The sequence below is a fragment of the Cervus elaphus genome, chromosome 6 (genome assembly GCF_910594005.1).
Source record: "Cervus elaphus chromosome 6, mCerEla1.1, whole genome shotgun sequence".
NCBI lineage: Eukaryota > Metazoa > Chordata > Mammalia > Artiodactyla > Cervidae > Cervus > Cervus elaphus.
Genome location: NC_057820.1, coordinates 193,395 through 211,946, shown reverse-complemented (window position 1 = coordinate 211,946; position 18,552 = coordinate 193,395). Strand labels below are relative to the sequence as shown.

The window sequence follows — 18,552 nt, the reverse complement described above, 5'->3', positions numbered from 1 at the left end:
AGAAGAAGTCTCAAGAGAAATTTACAAAGATTTTAAACCAAATGAAAATACAACTTAACAAAGTTTGTGGGATACCATGAAAGCAGGGCTTGGAGTGAAATTTATATCATTGATTGCATGTATTAGGAAAGAAGAACAGTCTAAAATCAATAATTTAATCCTAGGAAACTAGGAAAAAAGATTATTTTAAGCCTAAAGCAAGCAGAAAGAAATGACTAATAAGTAACAAATATTAAAAACAACTGTAAGCCCCCAAATTTGATAATCTAGATTAAATAATTTAGATTAAATGAATGTTTCAATGCTTTGAAAGACACAAACTACAAACACCAACACAAGGATAAACAGAATAATCTGAATAGACCTAAAAGTGTTAAAGACATTGGGTCAATAATTAATAATCTTCCAAAAGAAAGCATCAGTCTCTGATAGTTTCACTGGTGAATTGTACAAAACATTTAGGGATGAAATTATGCCAATTCACAGCAATCTTTTCCTGAATATAGAAGCAGAAGGAAAACCTCTAAACCTATTCTTTGAGGCCAGCATTACCCTAATATCCAAACCAGATAAAGACATTACAAGAAAGAAATCTATAGGCCAAAATCTCTCATGAACATAGCTACAAAAATTCTTAATAAAATATTAGTGAAACCAACTCAATAGCACATAAAAATAATTATGCTCCACAACTGAGTGACAGCATACCTCCTAGGTATGCAAAGCTGGTCCAGCATTTGAAAATCAATTAATGTAACCCACCATATTATTGGGCAAAAGAGGAAAACATTAACATGAGCCTATCAATTGATGGAGAAAAGTATTGACAAAATCCAACTCTCATTCAGAATAAAATCTCTAAGCCAAGTGTAAATAGAGGGGAACTTTGTCAACTAGAAAAAATTCTACAAAAACCCTTAGTGAATGTCATATCTGATGGTGAGAAAGTGGTTCTTTCCCTAACATCAGGAGCAAGGCAAGGATGGCCATGTTACCACTCACGGCAGCATCGGTCTGAAAGTCCTAGCAGGTGCGCTAAGACAGAGAAAGAACAATGGAGAGAGATGGGGAAGGAAGGAGTAAAACTGTCTTTGCTTGCAGATGACATACATTATCATTCATGGGAAAATACCAAGGGATCAGTTTTTAAAACCTCCTGGAACTAATTATTGTCTTAAGGTTATAAGATAACAAAGTTGACATGTAATGAAAGTCGGTTGCTTCCCTTTATACGAGCAGTGAAGAGCTGGCATTTGAAATTAAAAACACAATACTACTTACATTAGCATGCTGCTGCTGCTACTGCTAAGTCGCTTCAGTCATGTCTGACTCTGTGCGACCCCGCAGACGGCAGCCCACCAGGCTCCCCCGTCCCTGGGATTCTCCAGGCAAGAACACTGGAGTGGGTTGCCATTTCCTTCTCCAATGCATGAAAGTGAAAAGTGAAAGTGAAGTCGCTCTATCGTGTCTGATTCGTAGCGACCCCATGGACTACACCCTACCAGGCTCCTCCATCCATGGGATTTTCCATGCAAGAGTACTGGAGTATAGTGCCATTGCCTTCTCCGTACAATAGCATAAAATTAAGTAATTAGGTACAAAGTAACTCAATATCCATATGCAAAGTGCTGAATCCATATGCAAAATTGACAAAACTCTGAAGAAATCGAGGACAATCTAAATAAACAGATATTCTCCATTCATGAACTGGAAACTCCTTATTGTTAAGACGCCAATTCTTCTCAACCTAATGTGCAGATCTAATCTAGAACCAGTTAAAATGTCAGCGAGCTGTTTTGTGCATATGGACAAACTGATTTTAAAATTTATATGGAAAGGCAAAAACCACAAAATAGCCAGCACAATACTGCAGGAAAAAAAAAGTTGCAAGAGTTGATATTCCCATCTTCAAGACTATGAAGCTAATGTAAAGCAAAACCCACTGGAAAAAAAAATAATAGTAATAAAAAAAAATTAAAAAAAAGACTATGAAGCTATAGTATTGGTGAAAAATAGGAACATAGATCAATGGAACTGAATAGAAAGCCCAGAAATAGATGCACACAAATCAGTCAACTGCAGCTTGACAAACAAACCAAGAAATTCAGTGGGAAAAGGCTGGTCTTTTCACTGACTGCTGCTGGAATAATTGGATATCATATGCAAAAAATTGTGTGTAGACACAAACCTTACACCTTTCTTGAGATTAACCCATAGACCTAAGTGTAAAATGCAAAGTATAAAACTGCTAGAAGGTGACATAGGACAAAACCTAGATGACTTTGGGTTTGCTGAGGAGTTTTAAGATGTAACACTCAACTGCAATCCATCCTAGTAAATTTATTTAATATATTATGTTTATTAATACAATCAATTATATTATAATAATTATATTTAAATTAATATTATGATTAATATTAACATTTTATCAGATATATTATACTTAATATATCAATTTATATTAAATAAATTTATTAAAATTAAAAACTTATGTTTTCAGACTCATGGACAGTGGTTACCAAGGGGAAGGGGGTTGCAGAGGGCTGGAGTGGGAGTTTGGGGTTAGCAGATGTAAGTCACTATATATAGGGTGGATAAACAGCAAGGTCCTACTGTATAGCACAGGGAACTATAGTCAATACCCTATGATAAACTATAATGGGAAAGAATATTTGAAAAAGAATGTATATATATATATAAGTGAATCACTTGGTTAGATAGCAGAAATTAACATAACATTGTAAATCAACTATACTTCAATTTAAAAAAAGAGAATATAAAACTTTTTTCCAAATATACTAGTAAGAGAATGAAAAGACAAGCTATACCACTGGAGAAAATATTTGCAAAATACATATCTGATAAAGGACTTAAAACCCAATGTTACAAAAAACTCTTGAAACTGAACAGTAAGAAAAAAACAATCTGATTTCAAATGGGCAAAAGATTTGAACAGACACCTCACCAAAGAGTAGAAATGCAGTTGACAAATAAGTATATGAAAAGATGTCCAAAGTCACTTGTCATTAGAGCTGTGAATTAAAGCAACAGTAAGAATGACCAAAATCTAAAACACTGACAGAGATGCAGACAGAGCCGCAGGGGTTTTCGTTCACTGTTGGTGGGGATGTAAAACAGGACAGCCACTTTGGGACAGTGGCTCATGAAGTTAAACACAATTATATACCATATTACCCAGCAATCACACTGTTTGGTATTTACTCAATCAAATTAAAAACTCATGTCCACACAAAAACCTGTCTACAAATGTTCATAGCAGTTTTATTCATAATTGCCCCAAACTGGAAGCAATCAAGATGTCCTTCCATGGCTGAATAGGTAAATAAATTGTGATGCATCCAGTCTTTGGTATAGTATTCAACAATGAAAAGAACTGGGCTACCGAGCCATGAAAAGACATGCAGGAACCCTAAATGCATATTACTAAGTGAAAGAAGCCAGTCCTGAAATGCTCCATACTCTTTGATTCCAAGTATATGACAGTCAGCAAAAGGCAAAACTATGGAGACAGTGAAAATATCAGTTGTCAGGGCTTTGGTGGAGGTGGGGGTTTTTAGGGTGTTGAAATGATTCTTTATGACACTGTAACGGTAGATACATACCATGATGCATTTGTCAAGATCTATAAAAAGCTACAGCACAAAGAATGAACTGCAATATTTGCAAATAAAAAATCATTTCATTCCAGGAAAGATTGGAAATCCTTTCAATTCCTGGAAAGATTCCAGGAAAGAATGCAGACTGTGACAAGAGAATGCAAGAGACCTCCTAATGGAAGGGGATAGGGAGAGGCATTGCCCTCAGCATTTTGGAAATGATGGCATCTGCAAAGAGCAAAGACAGAGGAGTGCACACACTCTGGGCTCTGGTGATGAACTTGCTTCTTGTGGATCACAGGTTACAGTTTTGACCCTGCCATACACGTGCTCCGAAACTGGACAACGACCAAGCCAACAGCAGAAGACGGGAGCCAGGGACATCCCTGTGCACTGGAGGGAGGAGGTCAGGATGACACACGAGGTGGGACTGGAGACATCAACAGGAACTCGGGCCTAACTTAGTGTAGACGCGGATGGCTACCCGCAGAAACCGTTTCAGCTGTGCACACGCACCCACGTCTCTGTGCTCTGCCGACTGAGGGCCTGGAAGCCACAGCACGCCAGGCCAAGGTCACACCTGGTGCTCTGGATGTTGTTTCTAACACTATCTCCAACAAAAGGAGCCAGTCCCCTTGGGGAATGGGTAATTTCAGGACTGGGCACGAAAATACAAAGGAGACAGGAGCATTTTGTAGAGAGTAAGGAAGTTACGTGGGAAGCACTAAGGATGCACAGAAGCCCGAATCGAAAAACCCACCACACGCCCACAGACTGAACAAAAGCCACTCAGAGTGATGGGGTCGGTGGACATGTCAGAGGGCACAGGAGCCACTGAGAAAATGAACTGAACAATATAATCAGTTTAGTCATGCTGGGTTACACCTTAAAGCATAAAGAATACCCCTGTGTCCAGACTAATGGACAAATAATAACAGAAAGAAGGAAGTAGCATAATAATCTCTGGTGCAGCCCCGTCCCCACTGCATGGAGACCGGCGTCCACCCAGAGGCTCTTCTAAGAGCACTTTGCAGCTCTCAGTGGGCTCTGCCGGCCCCACGCCCAGCCTTGCTCTCAGCCCCACACTGCAGTCCAGCACTGTTGGCCTCAGGCCCTGCCAGGCCCCCTCTCACTCCCCCTTCCTCCCCCGAGCGTCCCCCCACCTCCCCGTCTGCACAGAGGACCATGGGCCAAACCCCATGGGCTGAGGCCCCTGGGCCTCCTCGCTCAGGGACAAAGAAGTCTCCAGTCCTGGAGGCAATTTCTCTCCTGTGTGGCAGGGGCAGAGTCCACCTACAGGCTTGGCTGACGAGTGCTGGGACTCTCTGACCCTGCTGTACATTCACGATCCACCCCTGCTCCTTCTAGAGAAGGCTGGAGGCTGCTTCTAAGGCGGAGCGGTGATGCCGAGTTTGCGGGTGGTCACAGCCCTGGGCCTGAGGGCAAGGCCCCCGGCCTCCCACAGGGTCCTGGCCTCCCTGCCTGCAGCTCCACACATTCACAGCTCTGACCCACAAGCACAAAGCCCTGGGTCCTCTCCCTCAAGGTACCCAGGTGCCCATGGCACCACATGCCTCTGTCCTGAGAGATGCCTGGGCACACACAGGCACCCCGGAGGGCGGGCGTGGAGCTGGCCCGGCTGGCAGCGCGTGAGGTTACCTGGCCACGTCGAGTCTCGCAGTTGTGCAGGTAGCTCAAGTGGTAGATCTTCAAGTTTAATGTCCCGAAGTTCAGATATTTCAGGAAAACCTGAAACAGAGGTTGTGACAGCAGCAGTTAAAAACCCCGGCTTTCAGATGCATGCCCAGGTGTGTGTTTGCGGAGGAGATGCCCAGCGGTGGAGAGTGGGGACCACACACACCGCACCGACCTCGCCCCTGGGCTGACTGGCAGCAGACAAGCAGGTGAGTCCCCGAGGCCACATGAGGAGAGCGGCCACGCAGACACTGCCCCCAGGTATAGGCGTGCATGCCGGAGGGTCTCCTGACACTCACGTCTTCATCTTCACTTGTGAAACATGGGCCATCCAGCTTGTTCACAGCCATGATCACAGCCACGACATCTTTGCCGTTCATGATGGGTGTGGCCAGGATGTTCCTCGTCACATACTCGGTCAGTTCATCCGCAAAGGAGCTGAAGTGGGGGCACTATGAGACGAGAGGAAAGAAGGGAGAGGCCATCGCTCTGTGGACCCGGAGTCCTGGTCCCCCCTGTCCCTGGGGGTCACGGCTAAGCTGCCCAGGCCAGTGCTAAGACCCAGGGGGCCATGCCCTGGATATCAGGAGCCTGGGAAGCACATGCAGACATGGCCAATGGCCTGTGCTTGGGGTTCCAGCTTGGCTCAGTCCTTATCACCCCATCTCAGAGCCAACGACCCCCAGCTCTTGAACTGCAGACTGCAGAGCTTGGCTATGAGCAGGCCTAGTGCCTCCACATCTGCTTCCATCTGGCTAACTGGCCTTCCAGATGCCTCTTGAGTCTGTCTAGTCCATGCGTCTGCAAGCCCCTCCTGGTCCGGGCTGTAGTCTCCTCCTGCCCTCAGCCACCCTGAGCCCGCTCCCACACTTAGGACCTGTCTGCCAGCCCCATGGACCTCCTGGGCCCTGCTCCAGCAGGCATCTGCTCCACGGGGTTTCTTGCCCCCACAAAGAGACCTCCGTCCTTGCCTGGCCCCCAGAGCAGGTTCCCTCAGTCTTGGAGTTGCTTTTCAGGGCCTCTCCCTGGTCAGGGGCCGGTTGAAGGAAACAGCTCATCTGAGCTTTGTTCTGGTCCAGTTGCCCTTTGCATCCTGGACCTCACGCCCAGAAACACCTGCCCTCCTGTCCCCTTTCCAAGGATTGGCATCCACACACCAGCCCAGAAAGGGGAACTGGGCCTTATCGCCCTGTCCCTCAGACCCAGCCAGGCCCTGGGACTTCTTTAAAGTGCCCCCAACTCTGTGCCTGCTGCTCAGGCCCTGTCGTCGGTCAGTCACCGCAGCATCCCTGGGCCCGCCTGCCTCCTGGTCCACCCGTGCCCTGCGTGGCTTGCCCAGTCCTGCCCACCTCCCTCGTCCAGGCCATCCAGTTTCCTGGGAGTTTCCCCACACAGCAGCTGCCCCCCACGACATAGTCTAGATGCCTCAGTGATGCGGGTTCAGAGACTCTGGCATTGCCGGGCACCACCACTCTCCCCTGTGTTCAACCTCTGCCCGCTGTCTCCCCACGAGCCCTCGGTTCTCAGCAGCCACCTGGTGGCACCCCCACTGGCCATTTGGGCCAGAGCCTCAGAACCAACAGCACAGGTGTGGGTCGGGGGGTGGGGGTGGAGGCTCACAGAGGGGAGAGGCGAGATGAAGCGGGGGGAGGGGGAGGGGGGGCGGGGGGCTCCCGGTGCAGCCCCCCAACTCCTGCAGGATGTTTTCCTGGTAATTTACGCTCTGGACCCTCTGATTCATGGGTGACCCATTTCCTAAAAAGGAAGTGAAATGAAGCTAATCCCAGAGATTAGCATATTCAGGTCGCCGGACCAAGGCTTGTTTGAGGAGATAAGTTTAAGAGGATTGCAGTCTGGAGCCAGGGGCCTGGGGGTCCGTCCACAAGTTTGTTTTTGTCTTGAGGGATGAGGGGTTGTGGCTGCTGCGGCAGCGGCCTGTCCCTGTGGGTGCCTCCCTCTGGACCCTTCGCATCAAGGGAGGGGGCGGAGCCACTCCCAGGCGAGACCTGTGACCCTCCCAAGGTGGTGGGGAGGACAGAAGAGGCGGCCAGCCCTTCCTGTGCCCACCATGGGCCCCTCCCCACACGCTTCGCAGGTGTCCACCCCAGTCCCGTCCCTTGTCCTCTGGGCGCCCTGGGCCAGCTTCTTTTTTTAAATTTTTTTTCTTGCCGGGACACTTTTGGATCTCCTCCCCCACCAGGGACTGAATCCCAGGCCACAGCAGAGAAAGTGCAGAGTTCTAACCACTAGGCCAGCAGGGAACCTGGACCAATTTCTGAACCGCCAAGCTTGCCCACCCCGGCAGGTGGTGCAATCTCTGACGAGGCTGCGAGCTCAGGGTTCCGGGGTCCAGCAGCCTCGCCTTCCTGGGTCTCCGCACCGGTCCCTACCCAGAGCTCTTCCTGCCTGAACCCTGCCCAGGGAGTCATGCCTCAAGGGGCAGCAGGCGTCCCCCCTGCCCCCTCAGGCCTCCCCCGGCAACTCTGAGCTAGCTCTGCTCCGCTCGCTGCCTCCTAAAACCTGAACACCCCCAGGGCCTACGAATCCCACCTCCATCACGTCCTGGATGTTCACCATCTTCTTGGTCTGCGCCACATGGCCCACGACCCCGATGTCCAGCGGGAAGACGATCTCGGAGTCGGGAGGCACCAGGCAGTCCTCCAGGACGCTGTCGGGCTGCACGCTGAAGAGGCGGGTGGCGAGCTCGGCCACGCCGTTGCGCTGGCGGTACATGAAGAGGCTGCAGCGGTCGGCATGCAGGATGGAGCAGAGGCGCCGCAGGATCTTAAAGACCACGCGCTCCATGTTCACGCTCTCCTGCATGTCCTGCACTAGCTCGAACAGGGCCGCGCTCTCCTCCACCTGGCACAGCTCTCGGAAGCTGGCACAGCCCTCGGGGCACCCGTCCTCACAGGCGCGAGCCGCATCCTCCGGGCTCAGCTTCTTCCCAAAGTACTGGTCCGCGAAGCCGGGGTTCTGGTCCAGGAACCTGTGCACCTGCTCCTCACTGAGGCTCATGGTGTCCAGACACCCGTCCGAGAGCAGCACCCGCCCCTGCGCACAGGGCCCTCCAGCAAACACTGTCATCAGCAAAGCCTGTCTTAGTGATGATTACCACACCAGCTGACCCACCCACGCCTGCCCTCCCTCCCCTGGGGCCCGGACTGCCTGCTTCCTGGGAACATCAGACCCCCTAGGCTGGGGGCTGCAGGGTAATAGCTCAGGGCCTTCCGCCTGTGGCAGGGGTCCTGGCATGGAGACAGGCCCTTCCACCCACCCCCAGGGAGAGGTGATGGCACAAATGCCACGAGGGGCCACCCAAGGATCGGGGATGGTCTGGCAGCAGCCCCAGGTCTCCTGGGCCCCCAGACCTGGGCTCAGGTGTGCTGGGCAGCGGGGCAGAGCTCTGCTCGGGGGGTGGGGTAGACCCCCAAATGTGCTGCCCACCCTGGGGAGGGAAGCAGGGAGTGGGGAGGAGGGGTGGAGGAGGGGCCCCAGGAGGGGCTCTGCACTGCCTCTCCTTCTCTTCGCACCGAGGAGGGGGCTATTCTCTGTCAAGAGCCCGCATCTCTAGTTAGGAGTGGTCTCCACGAGCGCCCACCACACTCCTCTCTTCTCGGCCCAGCCCCCACTTGTTGGCACCCTCACTCAGGCTGCCAGGCCCTCTGCTCACACAGAGCCCAGGGTGGCTCTGCCAGCGCCACCCGGTGTTACAGACGGGATCATGCCTGTGTGTCTGGGCCTCACACAGGGACCCGTGGGCCCAGACAGCAGCAGGGGCCTCCGGCTGAGTGCTGTGCCACTCTCCCTCCTCGAGGTCTGATCCCAACCTCCCTGCGAGCTGGGATGAGATGAAAAAGCTTGGGTTACAACTGGAGGACTCACCCCAGGTCTGCCTGACTCTCCAGTTGTAAGAGTTCCCTTCACTTCCCTTCACACAAGAAACCATGTACAGATACGTGCACATGCATGTGAGTGCATATGCTGGGTGTGCACGAGGATGCATGCATGTGAGTGGGCACGTGTGCTCAGGGACTGCAGCACGGTCACGGGTAGGAGCTCTGCCCACCGTGGGACCAGCGTGCACATCACTCAGCAGAGTCGGGGGGGCTGGCGTTCTGGGCTCACCTTCTGCAGCAGCCAGAAGGGTGCTGAGCACCCTGGCCAGAGGTGGAAGCGGAGCGGTTTAGCTGGAGACCGAGTCACGGAAAGCAGGGAGAAGGGCTTCAGGTTTCCTTGTCTTTCTCATGTTGCCATGTCTATGTTGTTATCATGCTCATAACTAGGAGGCAGGGCTGTGTGTGCTGAGCTGGTGGAAATGTGTGGACGTGACGTGCATGTGTGGGCATACATATGTGCACATGCGTGTGGGAGTGTGGCGCCAGCACCTTTGCGGTTGTGCAAGCTTGCTCAGCACCAATCTCCATTCGGGGGGGCCTTCCGTGTGGGCCCTGGGCGGGTGCCCGGCAGCTGCATCAGCCACAAAGGCCCAGCTGGCTGAGCTCAGGGCGCCGGCCTGGAGCCACGCTGCCCGCCTCCGCTTCTTCATGCAGCAGAGGCCTTTCAGGGCTGCACTGAGGGCCCCGCTCTCCCAAATTAGGGAGTGTGGCTGTGGCCGGGGGGCAGTGAGAGGTGGGGCGGGGGCACAGTTGCCGTGGGCCAGAGCTGCAGAGCTCGGACTGGGGCCCAGGCTGAGGGTCACCTCGCTCTAAATCCAGCTCCGGGCAGCTTCCAGGGCCCCCTCCCACCACAAGCTGGAGTTCAGCCCATGCTGGACGGGAGGGCCGTGCCCACAACGAGGTGACCGTCTGGCCAAATGGCCCAGAGGAGCCAGATTTCTGGGGGTGCGTGTCCCAGGCCCTGTGCTCACCCCGCCGGGGGCCACCTTACCTGTTTCTGCTTTTCCTCTCTCCGCCTCTGCAGGGCTGAGGAAAGGAGGAGTGATTCTCCCTTGTGTGGGGCAGAGGGCCTGGCCCTGGGCTCGGGGCATTGCTGCTGGAGGGTCTTGGCGAGTCCTGGGGCAGAGCACACACGTGAGACCCCTGGTGGCAGTGGGTGGGCGTGAAGGGGGCCCACAGTGACTTGCTGGTGGGTTTTGCTGCCCCCTGAAGTGCTCGTAGGTATGGGAGCTGAGGCATTAGTGCCCTGAGGAGCCCTGGGCACATGGTGTAAGCGCCTGGCCACCTCACCTGCAGGGGGGCTCCTCCCCCCTCACTTCTCAACGCACCCACTGGTGGGTCCCAGGCTCTTGAGCAGCCCCAGGGGTGGACTCGATGCAATTAGATGTTCCATTTAGGGGTGCGTTTAAGGTGTGCAGAGAGGTGTGTCTGAGAGGCTCCTGTGGGGTGCACCTGTGAGATTCACCTTTGAGATGCACCTGTGCGGCGCACACGTGTTGCTGTTCAGTCGCTCACTTGTGTCCGACTCTGTGACCCCATGGACTGCAGCACGCCAGGCTTCCCTGTCCTTCACCATCTCCTGGAGCTTGCTCAAACTCATGTCCATTGAGTCCGTGATGCCATCCAACCATCTCATCTTCCGTCGTGCCTTTCTCCTCCTGCCTTCAATCTTTCCCAGCATTAGGGTCTTTTCCAGTGAGTCGGCTCTTCACATCAGGTGGCCAAAGTACTGGAGTTTCAGCTTCACCATCAGTCCTTACAATGAACACCCAGGACTGATCTCCTTTAGGATGGACTGGTTGGATCTCCTTGCAGTCCAAGGGACTCTCGAGAATCTTCTCCAACACCACAGTTCAAAAGCATCAATTCTTTGGTGCTCAGCCTTCTTTATGGTCCAGCTCTCACATTCATACATGACTACTGGAAAAACCGTAGCTTTGACTAGATGGACCTTTGTCAACAAAGTGATGTCTCTGCTTTTTAATATGCTGTCTAGGTTGGTTATGGTTTTTCTTCCCAGGAGCAAGCGTCTTTTAATTTCATGCTGCAGTCACCATCTGCAGTGATTTTGGAGCCCCCAAAAATAAAGTCCCTCACTGTTTCCCTTGTTTCCCCATCTATTTTCTATGAAGTGATGGGACTGGATGCCATGATCTTCATTTTTTTTGTTATTGTTCAAGGGTTCATCAGGCACAGCAGGTAACTTCTCCACAGGTGAACTTGGAAGGTGTTTGAGGAGATGTGGGATTGCCACTTCACCAGGTTCCTGCTAATTTTACCTCATCATAGTGTGGGATTTTATCAGCAAGTCCGCCCCAGGAGCTGTATAGCTATTACATGGAGAGAGTTCTAGGTCCTTGTCCCAAACTGTGGAGAGGATGCAATTTCGTAAGGAACAAGTGCCCTGAAATTAAAATGAACCAGGCAAGAGGATGGAAAGGGTGAGGAAATCAGAGTTCACATTCCGAAATATCATTTACTCTGTGGTACAGAAAATGGACACAGCCATTAGGACCTTGTCCTTCCACAAGGCATGTCACTGGAGGGATGAGGGGCAGGTGGAAATGTGGGAGGCAGAGGGAAGCTTCAGCGGCTCAGACCCAGGCCGGGGTGGGCGTGCACCCCTGCCTGCACCCACTGTCTGACACCAGGGCAGACTCTGGCCAGCGAGCCTCTTGCTGTGTTGCTCTGGGTGAGAAATGGAACCAGGAGGCGTGGGGCTCGGGCGTGGTGCACAGGGACAGCTTGAGGGGCAGGGCAGGCAGGGACATGGAGAGAGCAGAGGTCCCCCTTGGGGGCCTGGAGGGAGTGGGTGCGGGGCTGGAAGAGTGGGTGGGGTGAGGGAGCCGCTCTGAGTCTGTGCTGGTCTGGGCAGTGGTGTCAGAAGCTGAAACCTCTTCCCTCTCTGCTGCCATAATCTTCAGAGTAGCATAGACTTGGGTCTTGATGTGCTAGAGCCTGCAGCGTGGAGTGGGGACCTACACCCTTCCGGGGGTGCAGCTGGTGGGCAGCAGCATGAGTCACGTGGTACACAGAGGGCAGACACAGAGGGCAGACACAGCAGCAGGAGGCAGGACATGCTTCCTCCAAAGACGGTCGGGACACCCTGGGCCCCACCCTGCAGAGTCTGCAGAGCCCCCAGGGAGACTAAGGATGACTGCGGTCCCTTATGAGCCCACCCCCAGTGGCAGGGGCAGTGGTGGTGCCCATGGAGAGGCTGAGTCTCCGGGTGGGCCAGAGGCTGGCCTTCCAGCCTCAGTCACCTACCAGCTGACCATGGCTGCAATGTGACTGCAGGCAAGACTGGCAGAAGTACCCAGCTCAGCCCAGCCCGAATGACTGACCCACAGACCATGAGACACGAAGCTGTTTAAGCCTCTAAGCTCTGGGGCATCTGGTCCTGTCCTGCGTGGCTGATTCACTGAGTAGAGCCCAGGGCAAGCACCTCACAGGAGAGACGCAGTCCTGGGGTAGCAGGCTGGGCAGAGAGCACGCCCTGGTTCACCAGGAGCCAGAGACGCAGCTGGCTGGGCAGCAGGTGCAACCACTCGGCCCCGGGCCCTGGCACAGCCGAGGAAGGGGGACGTGGTCATGGCCTTCCCTCCAACCTCCCCTCCCCACTGGCTACAGTTTGCCCCACGGGGTGTGGGTGCCCCAGCCCGCAGGGGTGTCCCAGCCTGCAGGGGCAGCCACTCAGAAACTCGGGTGGCCTGCCGCCCGCCGGGGTGGCAAAAGTGGCAGGAGAAGTGGCCAAGGGGGACTGTGCCCACCCCCAGCTCCAGGTGGGTGGTCAGGGGGCTGAGGTGGACCGGAGGCAGGGCCTGGGGCACAACCCCGGGGCCACAGCAGGGTCTGAGGCAGTGTTCCCGTGGGTCAACACTGAACAGGAGGCAGCTCTCCAACTGACATTGAGCGTGTGAGAACTGACACTGTTGGAGAGCCAGCAACACCGAGAATCACGCCACCACCTCCCTGGAGGGGCTGGTGGGTCCAGCAGAGACGCAGCTGCACTCGCTAGAGCCATACTGTGCCAGGAGCTTTGCCCTCCCTCCAGACTGCCTTCTCTCTGCACACATGTCCAAGCCAGCGATTCTGTACTCGGACCCAGGGCACGGGTCATTTCTGGCCTGCTATTACTTTTTAGGGGCTGCACAGAATTCCATTTTGTGGAGCTTCCCTGACTTACTTAGTCTCCTGTTCATGGACACTTAGGATGTTTCTGTTTGGGTTTTGAGGGGAGGTAAACGCTGCAGACGGTGATTGCAGCCATGAAATTAAAAGATGCTTGCTCCTGGGAAGAAAAGCTATGACCAACCTAGACAGCATATTAAAAAGCTGAGACATTACTTTGCCAACAAAGGTCCATCAAGTCAAAGCTATGGTTTTTCCAGTAGTCACGTATGGACATGAGAGTTGGACCATAAAGAAAGCTTAGTGCCAAAGAATTGATGCTTCTGAACTGTGGTGTTGGAGAAGACTCTTGAGAGTCCCTTGGACTGCAAGGAGATCCAACCGGTCCATCCTAAAGGAAATCAGTCCTGAATATTCATTGGAAAGACTGATGGTGAAGCTGAAAATTCAACACTTTGACCACCTGATGTGAAGAACTGACTCATTGGAGAAGACCCTGATGCTGGGAAAAATCAAGGGTGGGAGGAGAAGGGACAACAGAGGATGAGATGGTTGGATGGCATCACCAACTCTATGGGCATGAGTTTGAGTAAGCTCTGGAAGGGACAGGGAACCCTGGCGTGCTGTAGTCCGTGGGGTCACAGAGTTGGACACGACCGAGTGACTGAACTGAATTGACTGAAACGCTGCCTGTTCTCCACCCCAGTCCTGGAACAGCAGAGAGTTGGTATGGAGGGAATGTCACCTTTGCTGCCAGCCCTCCAGAGAAGGTGTGACTTTGGGTAGTGCCAGGTGGCCTTGCTAACACTGCCTGCCTCCCTGGCCAGAGCTGGGAGCAACCCACACTCACCCAGGCCGTTACCTACATGGATCCAGGGGCAGAGGGCAGAAGAGATGGAATCCTTCAAGCTTACAGAATTTTAATAGCTTTGCTTAACTCAATCAGAAAAGGACCTGTGGCTATGACTGCAACCAAGTAGCATTCCACCTCCATGGGGTGGGTTGAGGGGTTCACAGGAGAGCTTCGGGGGGCAGGGAAGTAGGACCAGGCATCCCCCTGGTACCATAGGGCTTGGTCTTTTTTAAAACTGCAAAGAAGCCCCCAGTGGATCAACATCTGCCTTTTGATTTTTTAGCCTGGAATCTGTGAAAGGGAATCTATTTGGAAATAGTCTTCACAGTGGTAGTCGCTCAGTTGTGTCTGACTCTTTGTGACCCCATGAACTGCAGCCTGCCAGGCTCCTCTGTCCATAGAATTCTCCAGGCGAGAATACTGGAATGCGTTGCCATTTCCTCCTCCAGGGGATCTTCCCGACTTCGGGATTGAACCTGGGTCTCTTGCATTGGCAGCAAATTCTTTACCGTCTGAGTCATCAGCGAAGCCCTCTACAGTCTTTGCAGATGTAACCCAGTTAAGATGAGCTCTACTGGATTCAGTTCAGTTCAGTTCAGTCGCTCAGTCGTGTCTGACTCTTTGCGACCCCATGGACTGCAGCACGCCAGGCCTCCCTGTCCATCACCAACTCCTGGAGTCCACTCAGACTCATGTCCATCAAGTCAGTGATGCCATCCAACCATCTCATCCTCTGCCATCTGCTTCTCCTCCCACCCTTGATTTTTCCCAGCATCAGGATCTTTTCAAATGAGTCAGCTCTTTGCATCAGGTGGCCAAAGTACTGGAGTTTCAGCTTCACCATCAGTCCTTCCAATGAATATTCAGGACTGATTTCCTTTAGGATGGACCGGTTGGATCTCCTTGCAGTCCAAGGGACTCTCAAGAGTCTTCTCCAACACCACAGTTCAGAAGCATCAATTCTTTGGCACTAAGCTTTCTTTATGGTCCAACTCTCACGTCCATACGTGACTACTGGAAAAACCATAGCTTTGACTTGATGGACCTTTGTTGGCAAAGTAATGTCTCAGCTTTTTAATATGCTGTCTAGGTTGGTCATAGCTTTTCTTCCAAGGAGCAAGCATTTTTTAATGTCATGGCTGCAGTCACCATCTGAAGCAATTTTGGAGCCCAGAAAAATAAAGTCAGACACTGTTTCCCTATCTATTTGCCATGAAGTGATGGGACCGAATGCCATGATCTTAGTTTTCTGAATGCTGAGCTTTAAGCCAACTTTTTCTCTCTTGTCCTTCACTTTCATCAAGAGGCTCTTTAATTCCTCTTCACTTTCTGCCATAAGGGTGGTGCCATCTGCATATCTGAGGTTATTGATATTTCTACTGGCAATCTTGATTCCAGCTTGTGCTTTGTCCAGCCCAGCGTTTCTCATGATGTGCTCTGCGTAGAAGTTAAATAAGAAGGGTGAGAATATACAGCCTTGATGTACTCCTTTTCTACTGGATTAGGTGTTGTCTTTATAAGAAAAGGTACAGAGGAGGACATTCATGGATGGAGACAGAGGCTGGGTGATTTATCTACAAACAAAGAGACACTAAGGACTGCCAACCACCACCAGGGGTTGGAGAGAGTCCTGGAATGGATTCCCCTGAGGGGACCAGCTCTGAGGCCTAGACTTCTAGCCTCCAGAACTGAGAGATAATAAACTGTTGAAGCCTCTACTTTGTGTACTGGGTGAGGGCAGCCCTACAAGGCGAATGCAGGTAGTGAGCCATGTGCGGCCGTGAGCTATAGTTTGCTGGTCTAAACCAGCCACAGCCTCGTCCTAGGGCCAGAGGCTGGCAGGGATCAGCTTGGAGCCACTGACAGCTGCCACTGAGGAGGGGGAGGCAGCCAGGCCACGCCGGCCAGTCACGACTCCCTCCTCCTGGGCTTGCACAGTGGCTGCCCAGACCTGGCTGTCCTGGGAAAGGCAAGAGTGAGGGCAGGGTCAAGGCCAAAGGAGGGAAGAGCCGAGAATGTGAAGGGAACCTGGAGTCCACCCTCCTCAACAGGTATTGGTTCAGTCCTTTGAGCAGCTTTTCTGAACCTGTAGGGGATGTTCAACTATTATTGTATGAACCAGGGCTCCCCAGAGAAACAGACCAGTAGGTTCTGGGGCCTGAGTGTGACTCTCAGAGTGGGGCCCACCGTGGGAAGTGTCTGCATGAACAGGGAACAAGCTGAAAGGGTGGGCCCTAACTTCAGAGGGGATGTGAGACTGACTGAGACAGAAAACTCAGGCGATGACCACAGACGCAAGGGCCAAGAGGACACTGAAAAGTCCTGTGACCAAATATTCTGGTTCAAAGGATTTGTCTGCCCAGAAGAAACTGGGACTACAAGGTAGATAACAAGTATGGAGTTGGGATAAAATACCACTGCCCAGCGGGGGTCATAAAGCAGTGGCTGATGGGCTGGTAAGAGGATTAAACTTCATCAGCTCCATCCCTGCAATTGACCTCAGGCAACTGACCTGTGGCTTTGGCTAATGGGATGTGGGAGTGATACCAGGGTGCTTGGCTTTCCCCTATCAACAGAGCCCAGACAAGAAGTTCAGTCAAGGCTTTACTGGGGTCCCTGCTGCAGCAGAGGGGAGTGAAGACAAACAAGTTCTCAAGAAAAAGAAATGCAAAACAGCAAAATGGCTGTCTGAGGGGGCCTTACAAATAGCTGAGAAAAGAAGAGACGCTAAAGACAAAGGAGAAAAGGAAAGATAAACCCATCTGAATGCAGAGTTCCAAAGAATACCAAGGGGACATAAGAAAGCCTTCCTAAGTGATCAATGAAAAGAAATAGAGGAAAACAATAGAAAGGGAAAGACTAGAGATCTCTTTGGGAAAATTAGAGATAATGTACCAAGGGAACATTTTATGCAAAGATGGGCACAATAAAGGACAGAAATGGTATGGACCTGACAGAAGCAGAAGATATTAAGAAGAGGTGGCAGGAATACACAGAAGAACTATACAAAAAAGATTTTAATGACCCAGATAACCATGATGGTATGATCACTCACCTAGAGCCAGACATTCTGGAGTCTGAAGTCAAGTGGGCCTTAGGAAGCATTACTATGAACAAAGCTAGTGGAGGTGATGGAATTCCAGTTGAGCTATTTTAAATTCTGAAAGATAATGCTTTTAAAGTGCTGCACTAAAAGGCCAGCAAATTTGGAAAACTCAGCAGTGGCCGCAGGACTGGAAAAGGTCAGTTTTCATTCCAAGCCCAAAGAAAGGCAATACCAGAGAATGCTCAAACTACCACACAATTGCACTCATCTCAAATCTTAGCAAAGTAATGATCAAAATTCTCCGAGTGAGGCTTCAACAGTACATGAACTGAGAACTTCCAGATGTTCAAGTTGGATTTAGAAAAGGCAGAAGAACCAGAGTTCAAATTGCCAACATCCATTGGATCATCCAAAAAGCAAGAGAGTTCCAGAAAAACTTCTACTTCTGCTTTATTGACTATGCCAAAGTTTTTGACTGTGTGGATCATAACAAACTGGAAAATTCTTAAAGAGATGGGAATACCAGACCACATTACCTACCTCTTGAAAAATCTGTATGCAGGTCAAGAGCAACAGTTAAAACCGGACATGGAACAACAGACTTGTTCCAAATTGGGAAAAGAGTATGTCAAGGCTGTATATTGTCACCCTTCTATGCAGAATACATCATGTGAAATGCCGAGCTGGATGAAGTAGAAACTGGAATCAAGACTGCCGGGAGAAATATCAATAACCTCAGATATGCAGATGACACCACCCTTATGGCAGAGAGTGAGGAGGAATTAAAGAGCCTCTTGATGAAAGTGAAAGAGGAGAGTGAAAAATCTGGCTTAAAACTCAACATTCAGAAAACTAAGATCATGGCATTCGGTCCCATCACTTCATGGCAAATAGATGGGGAAACAGCGGAAACAGTGTCTGACTTTATTTTTCTGGGCTCCAAAATCGCTGCAGATGGTGACTGCAGCCATGAAATTAAAAGATGCTTGCTCCTTGGAAGAAAAGCTATGACCAACCTAGATAGAATATTAAAAAGCAGAGACATCACTTTGTTGACAAACATCCGTCTAGTCAAAGTTGTGGTTTTTCCAGTAGTCATGTATGGATGTGAGAGTTGGACCACAAAAAAGGCTGAGCACCAAAGAATTGATGCTTTTGAACTGTGGTGTTGGAGAGGACTCTTGAGAGTCCCTTGGACAGCAAGGAGATCCAACCAGTCCATCCTAAAGGAAATCAGTCCTGAATTTCATTGGAAGGACTGATGGTGAAGCTGAAGCTCTACTACTCTGGCCACGTGATGCAAAGAACTGA

The 18,552-nt window shown here is 51.1% G+C and overlaps 1 protein-coding gene across 1 annotated transcript in view; it reads right to left on the bottom strand.

Moving 5' to 3' along the window:
* The window catches only part of PDE6B (phosphodiesterase 6B), a 29,018-nt gene extending 20,646 nt beyond the window's left edge, over positions 1-8,372 (bottom strand). Inside the window, exons 1-3 of the mRNA XM_043905896.1 lie at positions 7,863-8,372; positions 5,612-5,764; positions 5,277-5,366 (exon numbers count right to left, since the gene is read on the bottom strand). Coding sequence (XP_043761831.1) covers positions 5,277-5,366; positions 5,612-5,764; positions 7,863-8,330 — 711 coding nt within the window. The 5' untranslated portion in view covers positions 8,331-8,372. The remainder of the gene's footprint in view (positions 1-5,276; positions 5,367-5,611; positions 5,765-7,862) is intronic.
* Positions 8,373-18,552: the final 10,180 nt, after the last annotated feature.